Source organism: Lineus longissimus, chromosome 11 (genome assembly GCF_910592395.1).
Source record: "Lineus longissimus chromosome 11, tnLinLong1.2, whole genome shotgun sequence".
NCBI classification, from domain to species: domain Eukaryota; kingdom Metazoa; phylum Nemertea; class Pilidiophora; order Heteronemertea; family Lineidae; genus Lineus; species Lineus longissimus.
In genome coordinates this window covers 3,374,900-3,394,926 of record NC_088318.1, presented here as the reverse complement: position 1 = coordinate 3,394,926, position 20,027 = coordinate 3,374,900, and the positions used below count along the sequence as shown (strand labels likewise).

Sequence of the window (20,027 nt, the reverse complement as noted above, 5' to 3'; positions counted from 1 at the left end):
TTGAACAACCGGTGCCAACTGTCACAACACAGTTTCATGCAATTAACATCAAGACTACTTGTGTTTAAAGCCACAGAAGTAAGGGACCATCCCAAATGTTCTGCAACAGTTGATTAGAGGCAGTACACATCTCCCTATACCAGCACATCTACTTCGAGTCTACCTGTCTCTAATCCACCCCACTCAGGTGATCACAAAACACAATGCAGTGCTAACATATCAAGCAGCATTTTGTTTCCAATGGAATGAGGGGAGATACAGGTAGATCTATATGTCATGCTGTACGTCCTCAAGCTCATGTTTTTATAACTCTCTATGGGGAGATATGCCAGCAGAATGCTCTATCTACCAAACTGTTGATACAAGTTTCATTTTTCATTTTTCAAAGGAGGATCTGGTTCAGGGAATAAACTGACAAGTATATCATCGTACTTTGAGATGGTCCCCTAGTGAATGGACCCGAGGCAACTCCAACCCGTTTGTAGATCAGAGATCAATTGGAGCGAATCTCGAGCGGTCGATGATGTTCATGACAGAGATAAAAGCGGAGTCGTCGGTCTTACCTGCTGTAAGAGTTCTGAAACAAGTTCAAGAGGGAACTGTGAAACTGAAGCATCTTGGATTGGAGTGGTTAATGACATGTCAATCATATTCTGGAAAGAGAAGGAAAGATAATGGTTTTAGTACATCTCATAGTGCATTTCCATAATGGTTTGAGTACATTTTTCAGTGCATTTACATAATGATTTGAGTACATCTCATTGTGCACTCCATTATGGTTTGAGTACATTTTACAGTGCATTTACATAATGGTTTGAGTACATCTCACAGTGCATTTACATAATGATTTGAGTACATCTCATTGTGCACTCCATTATGGTTTGAGTACATTTTACAGTGCATTTACATAATGGTTTGAGTACATCTCACAGTGCATTTACATAATGGTTTGAGTACATCTCATTGTGCACTCCATTATGGTTTGAGTACATTTTACAGTACAGTTTCATACCCAGAATCAGCGCACAACAATGGAACTGGTTTATGGCTACTCAGATTGAGCCAGTCCAACAGACACCATTTAGGTGTTCTAACAAATAATATTCTTCTAACACTAAATGACCAGGCAGCAAACCCCAAATGAAAGACCAGAAAATAATTCAGCGCTAAGGCTCTGGTATTACTGAGATTTCTCTTTCTCTCGATACCAGACTCAAATATCAAACGTCAACAACAAGAACAGGGCTCCGCAATTTGTTTGCGCCAACTACGAGTACTGGGCATTGGGAAACTTAATCCATCACCCAAGGACACTCTGACTACAATCCATAATCAAAATGGCCACTCGAAGCTGACATTGCTGTCACGCATACAATGGGACACATGACTGATACCCTTGTTGCCAAATGCCAGAGGTCGGTCATAGGAAGGGTGACTTTCCAATCTATCAATCTTGGTAACAATGCTCCGCAACTGGCAGGTCTTTCACTTTGAGAATCTGTATTATTGACAGACAAACGTGGCCATTTATGCACTTGGACATGTGTCATATTCCCAAGTATAAGAGATGTCCTATCATCCACTCTAGAAGAATTTCCTTCACAGAGTTGTGGTATGTAGAGGAATTTCCTTTACAGAGTTGTGGCATGAAGAGGAATTTCCTTCACAGAGTTGTGGTGCGTAGAGGAATTTCCTTACAGGGTTGTGATATGAAGAGGAATTTCCTTCACAGAGTTGTGGAATGTAGAAGAATTTCCTTCACAGAGTTGTGGAATGTAGAGGAATTTCCTTACAGGGTTGTTTTTTTGTGGTAGTAGAGGAATTTCCTTCACAGAGTTGTGGAATGTAGAGGAATTTCCTTTACAGAGTTGTGGCATGAAGAGGAATTTCCTTCACAGAGTTGTGGAATGTAGAGGAATTTCCTTCAGAGATTTGTGGAATGTAGAGGAATTTCCTTCACAGAGTTTTGGAATGTAGAGGAATTTCCTTACAGAGTTGTGGTATGTAGAGGAATTTCCTTCACAGAGTTGTGGTGTGTAGAGGAATTTCCTTCACAGAGTTGTGGTATGAAGAGGAATTTCCTTTACAGAGTTGTGATATGTAGAGGAATTTCCTTCACAGAGTTGTGGAATGTAGAGGAATTTCCTTACAGGGTTGTGGTAGTAGAGGAATTTCCTTCACAGAGTTGTGGTGTGTAGAGGAATTTCCTTACAGGGTTGTGGTATGTAGAGGAATTTCCTTCACAGAGTTGTGGTATGTGCATTCGGCCCTATCACCAAAGTTTAGCAGAGCAGATAAACAGAAGACAGGTGACCAAGAAAGATAAGAAGATACACTGCTTGTGACCTTGGTTGGTACATCCTTCGAATGGATGTCAGTCCAGAAAATCAAAGAAAAGAATGCAGGACTGAATAGAAGCACACTAGTTCTTGTATCAAAGAGAAGGTAGATGGACAGAAGCCGTACACAAGCCCAACAGCCACTGGTGCATGATAACTGTATCAGCAACCACTATTTAAAGGTTAGAGTGCATGGGTTACAGTTAATTTTGCGATGTTGTATCCAATCAGTCTGGCAGTAACATGACAAGCTTACAGACATGTATATACACGTAATGTCTCGGATTGCAAGAGACACAGTGTTTGCAGTAGCTTTCGTGAGATAATTCTGGCCACTGGCCAACCAAGGCCCATTCGCTCTCAACCATGGCTCACTGCTCACAACCAGGGTCTGATTGCTCAAAGGCCTGGTTGTGAGTGACGGGGCTTACTGAAGGATATGACTTTGTCAAGCTAAAACTGGTGTTTGTGTTGAACACGGACTGAGTAACTGGGCCCTGGGTGATACGCTACAGAGCTGCTGATCAATCCTCTGCCTGGGGTTGTGGTCAGTGTAGACATGAAAGAAATGGTTCGATAGGGTAGATGGCTTTAGCAATTTTATTTCTGGTCGATCTCTGGAGGGCAATGGCAATTGCACGGCTTCAGGATCCTCAATTAGAGTGTTTAAATTATACCAGCAGGAAGCCAACTATAAACTACAGCCCAGATTCATAAAAGCCAATCCAAAAGGAGGCATTGGCACTAAAATAATCAAATCATCTCAAGCTCAGCTCTTGGACAACCTTCCTCTCTATTTCCGCATCAGAAGTGATTTCATTATGGCAGTCTCACCTCTAAGGACATCTCAAGGACAACAGTTCACCTTGAGCAGGACACAATGGCCCTGAGGAGGAAGCAAGAAGACAAGATCACCTCAGTCAGGGCGTTAGTGCCAGAGGCATCAACCCCATCAAAGATTTCAACAATCATACACTTATCTCCACCTTCAAAGCTTATTCAAAGATGAAAGCAAAAAGTTTAAGTCACAGGCAGAAATCTTCCTTACAGTATAACCTCTCTATCAAGGACAGCCTATGGACGAACAGGTGTTGTCCTTGATAGTGAGGTGTACTGATTACAGAGGTCAATTGAAGTGGCACTGACAAGTTAGGGACCAAAGCCTGTGTCCCTAGAGAGGGTGTCCTGCTCGGCTTTAAAGCTCCTAAATGTGCATACTGGGAAAATCTCACTTTTAAATTCAAATTTTCAAATTTTTAACCCGGCCTTTAATGACATCAAACTAAGACAACACGAGAACAATGATTATATATTCATAACTTTAATCTAATGAAAGTTACTTGCCATGAAAGAACATCAAAGTAGACTTGAAGATGAAAGAAAAATGGTTCACTTTACGGGCAGAAAACTCAAAACAAATGCCTGGGAGCTAAGTGTTTTGAAGGTTGCATTACCGGAATTTTGCTTTGAAGAACTCTGCCCATAGCGATACCATACGTCTCCAGTTAGGCTATTAATGCCATGTGGATTTCGTGTGCATTAAATGCAGCATGCACAGTGATTTAAGGCCAAATTCAGGTGAAAACAATCATCAGGCTTTGTCTTTAATACTTGAGGGAAAATACGAGTCCTTAAAGTCTGAATGTTGAGGACAGTGTGTGACCTCAAATGTATGTTTGTAATAAGCTTTTTTAAAGGATGTATGTCTGGAGAGATATTCACTTGACCTCAACAACAGAGAATAACCCAAGGGTTGCATGTTTGAGCCAAAACAGCCTTGCAAGGGGCCAATGTGCTCACCTGTTTTAAACATGGCTACATTTCTGACCTACTTACATTGAAATAGTACTCACTTTTGAGTATGCTCGGTAAACACGTCTTCATATCAGACTTGAAGTTACTAATACTAGGGCAAATAAATGTGCAACTTTGAGAGGAAATTGATTTCAACCTCTGTGACCTTATGTCAAGGTCACTCTAAAACCCAATGTCAAGGTCAAAATCATCCCAGCTCGACCTGTCTACACCCAATAGATGTGTTGATTCAGCCAACACGATATGATTCATCTGTTCTGTCGTGATAAGGCGAAGTATCGTTTATCTAGAGTAGGCTGTATCATAGATATGGAGATATAGATTAGCGATAAGAAATGTATGTTGTCAACACTCTATTGCGACCTGATATGATCACACAGACAACAGCCTCATTGAAAGAGTAGACGGTGATATCATTTGCACTCCCTGTCACGACAATAACACCAAAGGATCATTCCAATCCGAATCGGCAGATGAGAACCGATCGCATTACCCATCCCTCCATGACCTTTTGACATCTGTCCCACCCACAGGCACCACCTGTATATAAGTACCCAAGCAAAAACGAACCAAAGATTCATCCCTTCGAGATCATTTGGTGATGTTAAAGGGAACTGGAACCGCCGAGCGATTTATTCAACTTTTCGACTTTCACCGCCCGAGAAAGTCAAACTTCCAACTTCCTATCCCAGTTCAGATTTGTAGCTACGCCCCCAGTGCCCGAGCATGCGCAGTTCAATTTCTTATTATTGAGAATCATGTGAGAATCACGTGAGTCATGCGATCTTTCATTCATGAGTTTTCGTAGTAAATTCCATAGTGGTGACGTCACTCAATGATTGACAGCTAGGCGCCATGTTTCATTCATGCCTCGTTCTGATCACCCGATACGCGGGAAATGAAAACGAGGTCAAACGAACTGGCTTGGCGGTTTCAGTTCCCTTTAACAACATGATTTTTCAGTTCCAATTTGAAGCTCAGTCAGCCACAATCTGTGGCAAACCAGCGACAAGAGGGAGGTTAACTTTGTGGGTTATATCCGTGAAGCAAAAAAATGTGCTTCTTTTAACATAGAGGTAGACTACATTCTGCATTCGCTGTCACATTAATAATAATAATAATAATAATAATAATAATAAATTTACATTTATACCCGCAAAATCCAATTTAGAATTGCTCTAATGCGGTCCAAAACAAGGTCGAAAAAGGTGCGTTTTAAGACCCCGTCTGAAGATTTGCTCACTAACTGCATTCTGCAGATCAGGACTGAGGCTATTCCACAGCCTGCATGCTTGGACTGTGAAGCTCCAACATTCTAAAAGTATGCATTTTAATTGAAGTTTAGCAAGTGAAATTTCAGCATATGCCACCCGAATTGGAAAAATGAAACGGCTGCAGACAAAATTGTTTACAATAATCAGAAATTTTTTGGTATCATGCATTATACAGTAGAATCTCTCTATTAAGGACACCGTTGGGACTGACAAGTGCTGTCCTTAATAGAGAGGTGTCCTGATTCGAGAGGTCAAATTGAATGGTAACAACCAATTGGGGACGAAAACTAGTGTCCTTAATAGACAGGTTGTCCTTAATAGAGAGGTGTCTGCTAAGTGAGGTTCCACTGTATTTTGTTGTGTTGGAAACTCAAACATACGAAACTGATCATATTTACAGTAGACAAAATATTTGCCTGGCAACCACTACGATCGGATATGAAGAATCACATTTCGATAACCATCGATCAAGGAACCGAACCCCATTGAATTAGAACGGGCAGATCAGTAACAGAAGAGTGGGCAGACTGTAAATATTGACATATGGATCCCTTGGCGATGTTGTCAATGGCTTGGTTCTCCATCATTCTGCCAGTATGTTGTATTCTATACTCTCTGCTCCCATTCTTCGATATCAGGGTCAACCCCATGCTCCTCCCCATGCAGATCTAATCGATCAATCACTGTGGTATAGGTAGATGGTTTAACTAACATACGTCTGAAACCCGGGGAGAGAGACAGGCTCAAAGCCGAGACAATCCATCATTCAACTAGGCTGGCGTAATTCCCTCTGCTCCCATTCCTGGATTTCATGGTCAAGCCCATTCTGCTTCCCTCGCAGACCAAACAAGTTTATCACATGTGGGTGTAGGCACAGGAAGCTGTTGGGTCATTGCAATATTTGCTGCTGTGCCCTGCTATAGTAATCGCTGCTGTGTGCGACAAAATATCTCGTGTCTGCGGGTATAAAAGGCAATCGCTGGGTTTGATAATGATCACAGATTCTTGTCGCAATCACTTGCAACGACTGCCACAAACTAGTGATTTTTGTCGCATGTAATCATGATGGCAGTTTACAGCAATTAAGACCAAAATTGTTAGAGGTGTGCTTGTCACAATTCAGCTTGTTCAACATCAAGATCTCAATAGGCTTAAATGAAAACTGATACTGCTTTTTAGTAGAAAGGACGTGAAACTAACCTTTTGCCCAGTGCTCACTCCGAAAGCGACCGGCCATACAGAACGAGCTAGTTGAGATTTCAACCCGTCCTTAACGTCAAGTCCACGCATCCTTGAGTTTTTTAGCCGTTGGTAAGACATCTTTGGTTATTATCTAACACCGACTTGAATATCACGAAAATTGAACAAACTATTCTAGTGAAACAGGAGGCACTAACGAAAGTGGTATTCTGTGATGAATATCGTGGAACTAGAATTAAAATGTTCCGAATTTATGCCAATCCAGCAGCGAATCTTGAGAATCAGATATATTTCAAACGAAAGTTCGACTGGTACGAAAAGCAATATTCTAAAAGAATATTCTGAACACTACCCGTCCAGCAGGGAGCAACCGAAACTGTTATGAAAACAACAAATTACGTCCTTTTCTAAGAAAGTTCCAACTTCCGAAAAATGTTATCGACTGCTAAACACTAGATCTACACACTACACTTGACACGTCCCCTAAATGTCGTCAGTTCGTTGAGATTACGAGATTAAGTTTACGTGACCGAAAATTGTCGTGAGTTGTCCTCCGATGTGAATCTGATTCTGATCTAACAATGACCTGATGAGTTTAGACCGTTCCTAAAAAGACGTCAACAAATCGATTGGAAAATCCATAAATTCTAATCTAACCCTGGGCGAAAAACAAATAAAAAACATAACTCGGGCTCAGATGTCATATAACGCACAGCAACCACGCATTATCCAGCTAACATGGCCGCCATTTGGACCACACCTAACCTGCAGGCGATATCCGTGTAATCATCAACATATATGGACGCCAAACTTCTGAATCAGGTGAACTATTGATCCGCCTTTGATCGCGTAAATGACATATTGTTCTATTTTTACCGCCAGCAAATCATTGTTCAAAAAGGATTTTGATTATACTGATGACCGTTTTTTCGTCTTTTATGACTTTTCTCCCAAGGGGTGGGAGCAATTATCATACACACCTCATAACATGACAAATCTATAAATAAAAGATGGATGTAACTCATTTTTAATGAACAAACCTTAATTGGTCATGAAATAAGATACACGGGTCAAAATTACAAAACTATTAATAGCATTTTTAGAACTTGATTTTTTAGGAATTAACATTTGTAGGAATTTTCGACAAATCAATGTGCTCTCTAATTAGAGTGCTCTCTAATTTGGATGTTCGGAGAGGATTCTGTTCAAAGCGCTTGTGCAAAACAAGATAATTTTTGCTTGATAATGCTTCTTTCTTCCGTCTCTACTTTGAGGTGAGAGTGCATATCACTGCTGTTTTTGCACTGAGCCATAAAGAGGCTGTGCAGTGACGCCACTTTGGCATCCATTTTGGACGTGAATCCATGTCCTAGACCCTGCTGACGTCAGTGACAGAGTGAACCACATGCCGATAACTTCCTGGTTGTACCGAGGACAAGCTATTGAGACAATGGATACAAGGTCATAAGTCCTAAAGAGAGCAGCCAATGGATAGTCAACCTAAAGGTCACAACAAAAACGTCAACACCTAGCTGTACGAGACAGGTCCAACACAACTAATCGTCCCCACAAAGTTGTCATGGTTACCATATACCTCCTGGGCGATATTTTCAACTTGTCCACCTTTTGCGATTTACATGTTGGTGAATATTCTACTGATAAGGTTACAGATATGAGTTCGACAATTTTGTGATGAGGCAGTGGGAAATTAACAATGAAGTCTATCAGACATCGGGTTGTCAAGTTACCCAGGGATCATCTTATTCAAAATGGTCGACATAACTGCCATCTTTGATGAGCAACTGCACTAGCCACCAAACAGAAGTTAACTTGAAATGTACCAGATCGATGTTGATTTCTTGTCAATCTTCTCAAGTATGCTTATAAATAAGCTTATGCCTGGGATTGACACACCAGACAAACATTTCGTCATTTCTTTCCAGCAAGAAAACTCACAATTGAACTGAGATGATCTGATTTGACGAAGCAACATTGAATTCCACTTATGGAAGTTTGTACATGTACTTACAGTTATTTCCTTTAGCAATACTTCTGGCCTCCGGGTATTTTTTAGTAGTTTTTCATATTTAAGCATGTGTCGCTGAAAATAGAAATTTGAAGTCAGTGAAAATTAGAGTCCTAATAGAGACAGACATGGAAGGTGGTATCACTTGACCATTTTGAGGGTGCTCAGGATGAAATTCGTTTCATATATGGTGACCCAATGGAAAGTAACCTGTACTTGGGAAAGTTTGGGGTTCCACCCATTATCCATACAAGAGACGTTTGGGGTTCCACCCATTATCCATACAAGAGACGTAACAGTTTGTTTTTTCTCACATATTTACTCTAAACACTTAAACGTTTTCTAGCTCAGACAACTTTCAGTGCCACCAGGTGGCTTCGATGCAAAGCAAAGTGTTAAATGGACTTAATCTGAGCTCTGTAATCAGAACACCTCTCTATTAAGGACAGCATATGATAGTCCAAAGGGTGTCCTTAATAATAGAGAGGTTTTACTTTACCAGCCTGGCACCTGGAGGCGATGAAGCAAACCATTTCAAGCTACTTTGTGTCCTGATAGAACAGTCCCTTTAACACACATTAACGCTAATTAGATATTCATGATATATATCTCATTAAAGATTCTCCTCCCTGGCCAACCCAACCCTAATTTCCTGTTTCATCCAGAAAATCTGCTCGACAACAAATTTGCCTCATCAAGTACTTGAGATGCAACATCATGCATAGCTAGACCAATCTCCAGTCTTATTTCCCAATAAACATGACAAACTCCCAAGATGGTGTTTCGACAGCATGCAATTTGCCAGTTAAGAATATTGGCAGGAACGTTTTTAATTGCCATATATCTGACAGCACCGTATTCTTTTGACAGACGAAAGTGCCACGACAGAAAATTAAATTTACTGATAGTGGATGCATGGGGATTTGTTTTCACAGTCCTGCCTTAATAAGGTTCTGGATACCATTAAATCTGATGTACATTTGGTACAAAATGAAGGTACATAGATTTTCATGAATTAAATTTTTTCTGAGAATTTTAGTCGACCCCAGCTGTTACCATTGAGTGCCTCGGCTATGTAAAAAAAACAGTGCCCATATTAAGTTCTTTGAATCTGTATAACTTCTGTTTCTAGGAATCCAGCTTCATGGCAGAATTAGAGAAACCTGCAAACTGCAGGGTCAATTAATTCAGCATCCTATCCAGGCCGGAGGTCTTGGGAGAAGTCTTGTTTTCTATGCCCAGGAGAGTTCTCTGAAAGTCTAAATGGTTCTGAGTCGCCTTAGCAATGTTCTCTAGGGCCTAAATTTTGTCCAAGCTGTTATCGTGAATGTTGGGCTAACATTATCGAGCCTGGAAACAATTACAGACTAAAGATATCTTCCTTGCACAGGCGTGAGCAGAGCCAATGGACTGGGAGACAGTATAGAGACATCTATTAATGACTCTGTGCAACTTAATCTGGCCGATCTGGCTCCTGCCGATTGTCTCCTTTTAAGATAAATCATGTTACACTTACCTTCCATTGCACAGAATGTAGCCACTGATCTCTGAGATAAGAATTATTAGCCTGCAAAGATAAAATGGGGACAGAGAATGAAAATCGAGCAGAGTCGAGAGCAGAAATTGGCATGGGGTAAAACAATATCAGAAAAGCTCGGTTCCTGTATTGCTAAAAGGTCAGATGAGCTGGCTCGGGCCCTGTATTGCTAAAAGGTTGGATGAGCCAGCTCAGTTCCTGTATTGCTTGAAAGGGTAGGATGAGCTATCTTGGCCCCAACTTCTATCTGGATTACGTCTAAAATACCTAATAGGCTAATGATCGCTTTCAATAAACCTCGATCAATATGAATTATGATAGTACCAGCAATATAAATTGGTCAATAATCGGATAATATACTGTTGCACCTCCTGGGAATTTGAATGAAAACTAATTATCGATGAACTGCAATGGATGATTGGTATAAATCTGTTATTAAGTCATGATAGCTTGGTCCTGTCATACACAGCACTTTATTTTCATCCACTGCCATAAAAAGTGCCAGCCAATAGTTGGCAAAACATAATTATTTTTCGAGAATATTTGAGTTTGCCCAAGAAATCCATCAGAAGAGACCACGCTTTAGACATAGCATTTAGCCCTATATGAGACATTTCCATTGAATATTACTTCTGTAATCAGAACAACTCTCAAATAAAGACAGCATTTTTCAGTCCGGAGGGCGTCCTTATCAGAGAGGTTATACTGTACTGGACTTTCACCATTAAAGAACGCCTCAATATAACACGAATGATTGGATCGCATGAATACAATGCCAACGAAATAAAGCATTCTCAATTCTTAGCAATATGCGGCTATTGATCACAATCCGATCTATCCTATTCAATAACATGAGAATGAGTGGCGACACCTGTCCTTTTCCAATAAAACGCATTTCCCGGTTTTTTGTGATGATCACGCGTCTGACCCTAGAGATTACATTTATGCTGATGGGGTTTTGAGATGGCCAGTGTTAAGTGCACAATTCAAATATGCTACCTGTCTCCCGATCTGCAGTTGCATCCTGATTAGGGAGTACACCTGATTGGACAAAAATCCCAGAAACTGAAAAATTTGCCCTGCCCTCCCCAGGCATATACCTAAAAGATAACCCCCCCCCCCCCTCCCCTCTGTCAAATTGTTGATGGGGGGGGGGGGGCGCCAGGCAAATTTGCAATTTGCTATTTACGGACATGTAATAGTTAATAGATTTTTATTTTACAAAACCAGGCTGAAGCTATAAAGCATTACTAACCATAAAACATGGAATGAGGAACATGCCATGCTACTTGTGATTGAGTAGTTTTCCAGAAAATGTCAACAAAAAAGTCCCGCCCACATCACAAAACCAGACGTCAGTGGGCAGCCATATGACCCACTGATACCAATCATCGTGTCTTCCGGCTTACTTAATACTTAATAAACGAGAACGGATATGAGTAGATGAGATCTTACATCTTAAAAACATCAATTCATAGCATTGTCTAGACAGGGAACACCCTTGCCGATGAGTAACAATGCCAATAATACTTAATGCTTTCTCTGCCAAGACCTTTTCAGAAATACACTGTGAACAGGCCAACTCTTTCAAGGTCTTTTCAATCCAAGTATGACATTGAAAAATGTCATTTGGCAGTTCTAATGCTCCAAAGTAGGGAAGTTGTCAGAATTCGAAACTATATTTGTGATGAACCCTGATGGGGGAGGGCTACATTACAGTTTTTACATTCACGACTGCATAGAGTGACCAGCCAAGGTAACATCTATGCATCTCAGGCCGGTATCGCAGCTATAGTGGAACCTCCCTCACCGGACACCGCTCTATCAAGGACACCCTGTTCATCAAGGACATTTGTTTTTGTCCCAAATTGGTCGTCTTCATTCATTCTAACCTCTCTAATCAGGACACCTCCCTATTAAGGACAGCATTTGTCAGTCCGGAGGGTGTCCTTAATAGAGAGGTTCTACATGCATAATTTTCAGACTATGAGTCCAGGACCTCGACAATACAACCACGCCATCCCCAAACAATACGACCCAGCCGCCTCTCTGCATAAACACCACAAGAACATCAAATAGAATATGAACAGAGAATCAAATAGACATTAAGCGTTATCAGTTGACAGCAAGCAGCTCCATTGATTAATACAAATCCAATCGATTACTAATCAATAAAAATAAGCGAACAACTTGTGCTGACATCTATTAATTTCAATTGTAACACTATGTTGTGATTAATAGATTATCAAACACCAAACGCCACTTCCCAAAAAACTCTAGACTAGGCACTCCAACACCACCAGAGGGCCTAGTTGGTCGATCGGCTCGGCATTAGAGACAATTGCCATAGTAGCCACCACCACCACCCTAGACGGCGCCGTGATCCTTGCAGATCTTTGCCTTACAAGATTAAATAACTTGTGCGCAGATCTCGAGTGTGTGCCAAACCAAAACATAACGAAAAGATCCTTATCTTTACAATTTATGTGTCTCACAGTGATAACAATACGGATAAACAACAAGACAAGTCACTTCATAGATGTAAATATAGCGCAGTGTCAAGAGGAAGTAAAGAAAGACACCATATGATGAGTTGACGTCATGGCAGGGTACTTTAAAATGTGGACTTCACGACGGGAAGGACTGACTATAGTGGACTATTTAAAGCGTGGTGGGAATAGGACACTTCAACCAAATTATCTGAATGCTGATGTCATGATTTCCCGTCTTCCAATCAATTTCCCATCTTTCAATACCATGAAGATTAGTTTCCTAATAATGTAGGTTATTTAATACAGCTACATCCTCAATTTGATTCCCAGTGTGATCTTCTGAAAGAGCTTTTGATATGAGTCTGGAGGTGGGTGGGGGATGATATACTATCTCACTTTAGGCCAGGTTTACATACGATTCATGACGTCACATGTCATGCGTCATATGTCGACTGTCACGAGCAGCACGTTCATGACATGACATGACATGACATGACATGACATGACATGACATGACATGACATGACATGACATGACATGACATGACATGACATGACATGACATGACATGACATGACATGACATGACATGACATGACGTGAGGTGCCATGACATGACATGACATGACATGAAGGTGACATAACATGACATGAAGGTGACATGCCATGACATGAAGGTGACATGCCATGACATGAAGGTGACATGCCATGACATGACGGTGACATAAAGGTGACATGACATGACATGACATGACAGGAAGGTGACAAGTGCTGACACCTACGAAGCTTACGTTATGGAATGCTTCATAACAGGTGAAAAGATGCGATGCATTCCAAATATGGTAGAAGTTCTCTATCAAAGACACCCTCAGGACTGACATGTGCTGTCTTTGATACAGAGGGGTCCTGATAAGAGAGGTCAAATTGAATGGAAACGACCCTTTCGGGACCAAAATGAAGTGTCCTTTATACTAGAGAGGGTGTCCTTAATGGAGAGGTGTCCGCAAAGAGTGGTTCCACTGTTACAGTACTACAAGCAGCTGATGTTCTGGTGAACATATGAAAATCACAGTCAACTGGAGATCTGGTAGACAGCGATGGAAGAATCCTTCACACCCAGGGCAAGAAAACTACAAAAACATGCAGATATTTCTACACTTGTAATGGTTCCAGGTAGTCTCATGAGCGAAAAGGGCCGGGTCCATTTCAGAGCCTTTGATTTATTTTGTTCCTATTGATTGTTCCTAATCGGCAATGAATCATTTCATAACGACACTAATTGGCCGGTCCGATCATCTGAAATCTTGACTAATCGATTTCTTGCTTGATTAAATGAGCATGCTTGGCATACAAACCTACTTTGCTACTTTGTCCTTTCCAAGATTGCTCAACTAGTGATCAATTCAAGTGATCTGGTCGCTCAACTGATTTCAGATTTCATGGGATTTGACACTCGATGGGTGCAGGACAACTCTCTCTGATGGCACAAATAAAATGCAGGGAAATATTGGTAGTGTACAGTAATAGTGACAGATGTGATAAAGTGCTTGGAGTCACACCAAGATCTCAGTCTGCAGCCCTTCGACATGTACAGTTCATAAAAGACACCATTATTCAACTGAATGTTTTTATGGTTCAAGAGCTGTCCACTGGTGCCTAAGAGCTGTAAAGCAATTGACAAGGGATATACTTGGACTGTATCAGAGGCTACACTTAAGACTGTATCGGAGGCTACCCTTGACTGTATCGGAGGCTACACTTAGACTGTATCGGAGGCTACCCTTGACTATATCAGAGGCTACACTTAGACTGTATCGGAGGCTACACTTAAGACGGTATTGGAGGCTACACTTAGACTGTATCGGAGGCTACACTTAGACTATATCAGAGGCTACACTTAGACTGTATCGGAGGCTACACTTAGACTGTATCGGAGGCTACACTTAGACTGTATCGGAGGCTACACTTAGACTGCATCAGAGGCTACACTAAGACCATATCAGAGGCTACATTTAGACTGTATCAGAGGCTACATTTAGACTGTATCGGAGGCTACACTTAGACTATATCAGAGGCTACACTAAGACCATATCAGAGGCTACATTTAGACTGTATCAGAGGCTACACTTAGACTGTATCAGAGGCTACATTTAGACTGTATCGGAGGCTACACTTAGACTATATCAGAGGCTACACTTAGACTGTTACAGAGCCGTCACTTCTTTAGATACTATTGATTAATCAATCAGCACTGAATCATTTTGTAGTGATCCTAATTGCCCAGTCGTCTCATCCAAATCGCCGACTAATCAATTTCTTGCCTGATTAAATGGGAGTCGTATGTATTTATGATCATGGTGAATCTATGGAGGTCTTATCATGTCAACGTTAATTACATGGAAGCACTGGCTGTGATTGTCATAATTTCTCTATACACGTCTCAAGCCGTACAGTCAATGCTGCACAGTTTCATATCAGAAAATACGAGGCTGAAGTGTCCGGCTTTCCAAGAAAAGCTAGAGTTGAGCTTAGTTTGCCATTTTTTATGAATACTGTTATAATGGATGATGGAGTTTTAGTGTTATCTTTCAAAAGATAGTCATTGCAGAGGGTAAGGCACTTGGCAGTATTTAGAATGGTGAATCAGACAATGGGACTGATTCCTTAAAAGTTAATAGTTCACCCCATCTAGTCATTTTTTTAAGATTGCCGCATCATAATTTCGTCTCTGATCACACAGAACTGAATCATTGTCAATATTAGTGCATGCTGCAACACTGACAGTGCTTTAGGTGTAAGGTTTCAGAATCCAATCAGGGTATGGCAGTATAGTGAATCAGATAAACTGAGCGGAATGATCTACCCTTCATTACAATAAATATCATGTGTCTCCTGTTGCACCGATGATGAAGCTACAGTGTTTAGAATCCAGTCAGAGGGTAGAGCTTAGTTAAGAATCATTGAACTAAGGGCAATGCCCTGCCCTCCATTCAAATACTACCTTATGTGGCTTCTGTTATCTCGATGATGCAGCTACAGTGTTTAGAATCCAGTCAGAGGGGAGAGCAGAGTACAGAACCAGACAATGGGAGGATGCAGTGACCAGCCTCCCTAAAAACGTTGTAGAACTTCCCCATCCAGTGTATCATACTCACTTGTCATTACAGAGGAGTCTCCCTTAGCGGACACCTCTCTATTATGGGCACCCTCTCTATTTTAAAGGACATAAGTTTTGGTCCCAAAATTGTTATTTTCATTTAATTCAGCCTCTCTAAACAGGACACCTCAATCTCAAAGAACAGCACTTGTCAGACCGGAGGGTGACCTGAATAGAGAGGTTCTAGTTCTACTGTATCTAGAATACCTGACCATCTCAGAATCCAGGCAATATGGATTGGGTGGGTAGAACAGTATAATGAATCAGACAAAATGCTGTATCCGGCCCTCCTAAAAAGGCACACTCCAAGTCCTTATGTAGAATAATTTCCAAGCCATACCATTGCAGAGGATAAAGGATGACTCAGTCAAAATTCGAGTATCATGCCCTGTCTTATAATTCCTTCCGTCTTGCACACTTTGATCTGAAAACCTTGGACACAAAACGACAGACGAAATCCCAGCTTTTCCATGAACACACATAATCCATGTGCTATTCCAAGAATAAAAGAATTGTCTTCTAGTTCTATTTATGGCTGATCCCATCCTTTGAATATGTTGAAACCCACTTCCACATCCATAACAACTGTCATTAGAGAACCCCCCCCCCCCCCCAGACCTTGCAAGTCCTTAAGAAGTGGGAGGGTTATCCGTATTATGATTCTTCTTCTTCTGTTGCATTAGTGAACTACCTTTCTGAAGCTCTTTGACCTTCGACCTTAACCGATAGCTAACATAACTTCAGTGAATCCCCTAAACAACCTCAAAGTTACATTTAACCCTTTGGAGCCCGAGTTTCGCATCGGGCATGTGGAGAGGTTTTTCTTTGGCGATTTAAGTCGAGATCGGGCTTCAATCAAAGGGTTAAAAGCAAATTGAAAAGATTAAAACTCATATCTCATGCATAAACACAGCTTACAATCTATACAAACAATCAAAATTCAATCCAATTTAAATTTTGTGATAAAGCATCATCTGCCACCATACCGTCACTGAGAAAATAACCAACGGCAATAATCCGATACCGTTACCATGGCAACAATTATTTCAATAGCACTTTTTTATGTTTATCTCAACAAACCTGGAATTCGTATCGTAGATAGATTGGATGCAGTAAACCCTCACGGGTACAGAAGTAGATTTTTCTAACTCGAACTGAAATGGACAGCGGGATATGTCACCTGAAGTGGTAAGGACTCCTGTAGAAAAGTAACAGGACACCAGATATCTTTAAGGAAATTGGATATTCCTGGATCCTATACCATTATTCTGGCCAATTTGATGCTAAAATCTTGTTTATTTACAAGGGCACAAGGAAAGGGGGTCGCTTAAAGCTGATGGGTGAAATATGTACATTCCCAAAAAAGACCAAGCAGAGCTCTGGGGAATGCTCGTGATGTGCAGCTCTCGGGAATGCTCGTGATGTGCAGCTCTCGGGAATGCTCGTGATGTGCAGCTCTCGGGAATGCACGTGATGTGCAGCTCTCGGGAATGCTCGTGATGGGCAGCTCTCGGGAATGCCCGTGATGGGCAGCTCTCGGGAATGCTCGTGATGGGCAGCTCTCGGGAATGCTCGTGATGTGCAGCTCTCGGGAATGCTCGTGATGGGCAGCGCTTGGGAATGCTCGTGATGGGCAGCTCTCGGGAATGCCCGCAATGGGCAGCTCTCGGGAATGCCCGTGATGTGCAGCTCTCGGGAATGCTCGTGATGTGCAGCTCTCGGGAATGCTCGTGATGTGCAGCTCTCCGGAATGCCCGTGATGGGCAGCTCTCGGGAATGCCCGTGATGTGCAGCTCTCGGGAATGCCCGTGATGTGCAGCTCTCGGGAATGCTCGTGATGTGCAGCTCTCAGGAATGCTTGTGATGTGCATACAGGGGATCAAACCAGGGACCTCATGATGTTAGACAGAGACCCGAGCCACAGTACCACTGCCTGACTGTGGCTCCCCTTTGTAGACATCACCGCGTCCTCTCGAAAAAAAAGGTCAGAGGAAAAAGCCAAATTGATCTGATGCATTTACCTCGGTCATCAAGATGGGCGAAATGAGTCCAAATAGCTATTGATTTTATCATAAAACCTTCTGATGTAGTAGATGTAGACAAAATTGCTTTTAAAGATCTTTGACACGGATCTTGTATGAGTACTGTCATTGATCTTCCGGGATTAAAATATCATCTGAGGATTAACAGATTAAAGGAGCAATGTAAATCTGCCTCAGTCGATCATATCACTAATGGAATATGCTTTCCGATCCAAACTTCATGGTCAATTTTGAAGAATCTCTACACGTGAGAGGGATTTGGTGGTTCTCTTCTACATGTATTTCTGCCTCAGTCTGCCATATCAACAATGGAACGCTCCAAATTCTGATCCAAAACTTCCATGGTCAATTTTGAAAAATCTCTATCATGTGAGAGAGGTATTTGGTGCAATGTGCTTCTGTTCTACATGTCTAGCCCACCGAGCCTGTCATATCACCAACGGAACGCTCACAAACGATAGTCTATGACAACACCTGACATGGCTGACTCAAATAAGCTGTGCACACTCCACAGAACGGATAAAGTGTTATCCCTCTCGTCGCCATGGCAACATCATGAGAATGGATTTATTGACACACGGCAGTATCAGGCTCATGATTCCAAATAAATATGTAGAAAGGAACCAATGTAGAAGCGCAGATGTAGGCGAATGTGGATGAACATGTATTGCAGACCAACTGCTATGAAATATTGTTACCATTGGTGATATGAATGGGAGCCTCATGGTCTAGTGGTTTACACTGCTGGCCACCACGCAATAGGGCCCGGGTTCGATCCCGGGGAGAACCCAGGATCGTATGTCTGGATGAACCGGCGTGGCTTTCAAGGAACTAAAATTCCTGGCTCTTCACAGTCCTTCAAATGAGACTCAAAACCGAGGTTCCTTGTACCTGGTGTCTATGCCAGGGCAAGCTAAGACCCCAACAAGTGAGAAACATGAGTAGCTTGCGTGGACTCTATCTCTCTTGCCAAAGTCGGACCACTAGGCCAATAAACCCAATTGGCGCCTAACCGTAGTGGCACGCAGGATACGCTCATCCCGCCTTGGAGGAGGATTACTCCTAGGAGAATGACCCCTCCAAGTGCAGAGCGAAAGCTGAAGAAGAAGAAGAAGGTGATATGAATGAACAAGTACAATGAAAGCTCAAGAGAAGCTGTATTCAAAGTGAATGCAGCTTCAGAAACATCTGTAGCTATTTTAAACTATTAGTTTTCTCCCCTGGTGTCAGTGAAGCTGCAATGAATGGAATCACAAAATGAAATGCCAGTGAACATTTGGCGGGTTACAGTAAATTTTCAGATAACATTTGATGGAGAATATTGCAAAATTAGGGCTGCGGTTATTTGACAATTTTCTTGCAACTTTCACTTTCCATAAATACATCGAAACACAGAGGGTAAACATGAGTAGATGGGTCAATATGTCAACAATGTACCCTCCCCCCCCCCCCCACTGTCAATGATAATGTAAGAAAACATCACATACCTGTTTGATGTTATATCTCTTGTAAAAAATCGCCCGCTGTTTTTGCATCGCACGCTCTCGGGGCAAAGCCACGCCAGCCGGAACCGTTCTCATGTTACATTTTAATGGCAACAATTTGCGCCTTTCATCGCTAAGTAAAAAGCGCTGGAGAGAGCGTGTAGCTTGTTATCGTTCATGGGGCGTCACATCTGGTAACTTCAGGAGAATAAAGAAGGAAACCACAGAGGATGGAAAACAGAACACAAACGCTATGATCAAAGTGTGACGGACATGAATTGCTTCAGGTTCGAATCATCGCAGGAAAAGTGGCAAGGAGCGTGTAGGGTGCTGTGCGGCAGACTGTAAGGTATGATGAGGAATATGAAGCAGCATTGTGGAACGCTAAGCTGACCTCGGCTTATGACTCAATACTCTTTCAACTAAACTCGACCCGGTCCTAATTTTTTTAACAACAGGTTCCAACAAAAAACTGTTGGGTATAAAGAGCTTGTAATGGCCAAAAGTGGTCAAAAGAACAGATATATACCCTCTTAGAAACGAATGTTTCTTAGATTTTGAAAACTCATTTAGGGTTTTTCAGCTGCCAAGGATGCACTCCCCCCAGAGGTTCTTCACTTCAGGAAAATGAAAACCCCTAAGGCATTTTGACCAGGTGAAAAA

General features: G+C 41.7%; 1 protein-coding gene across 2 annotated transcripts in view; it reads right to left on the bottom strand.

Moving 5' to 3' along the window:
- The window catches only part of LOC135496396 (C-Maf-inducing protein-like), a 51,720-nt gene that overhangs the window by 25,101 nt on the left and 6,592 nt on the right, over positions 1-20,027 (bottom strand). For both annotated transcript variants that reach the window (XM_064785732.1, XM_064785733.1), the window contains exons 3-5: positions 10,171-10,221; positions 8,658-8,729; positions 564-653 (exon numbers count right to left, since the gene is read on the bottom strand). In XM_064785732.1, coding sequence (XP_064641802.1) covers positions 564-653; positions 8,658-8,729; positions 10,171-10,221 — 213 coding nt within the window. The remainder of the gene's footprint in view (positions 1-563; positions 654-8,657; positions 8,730-10,170; positions 10,222-20,027) is intronic.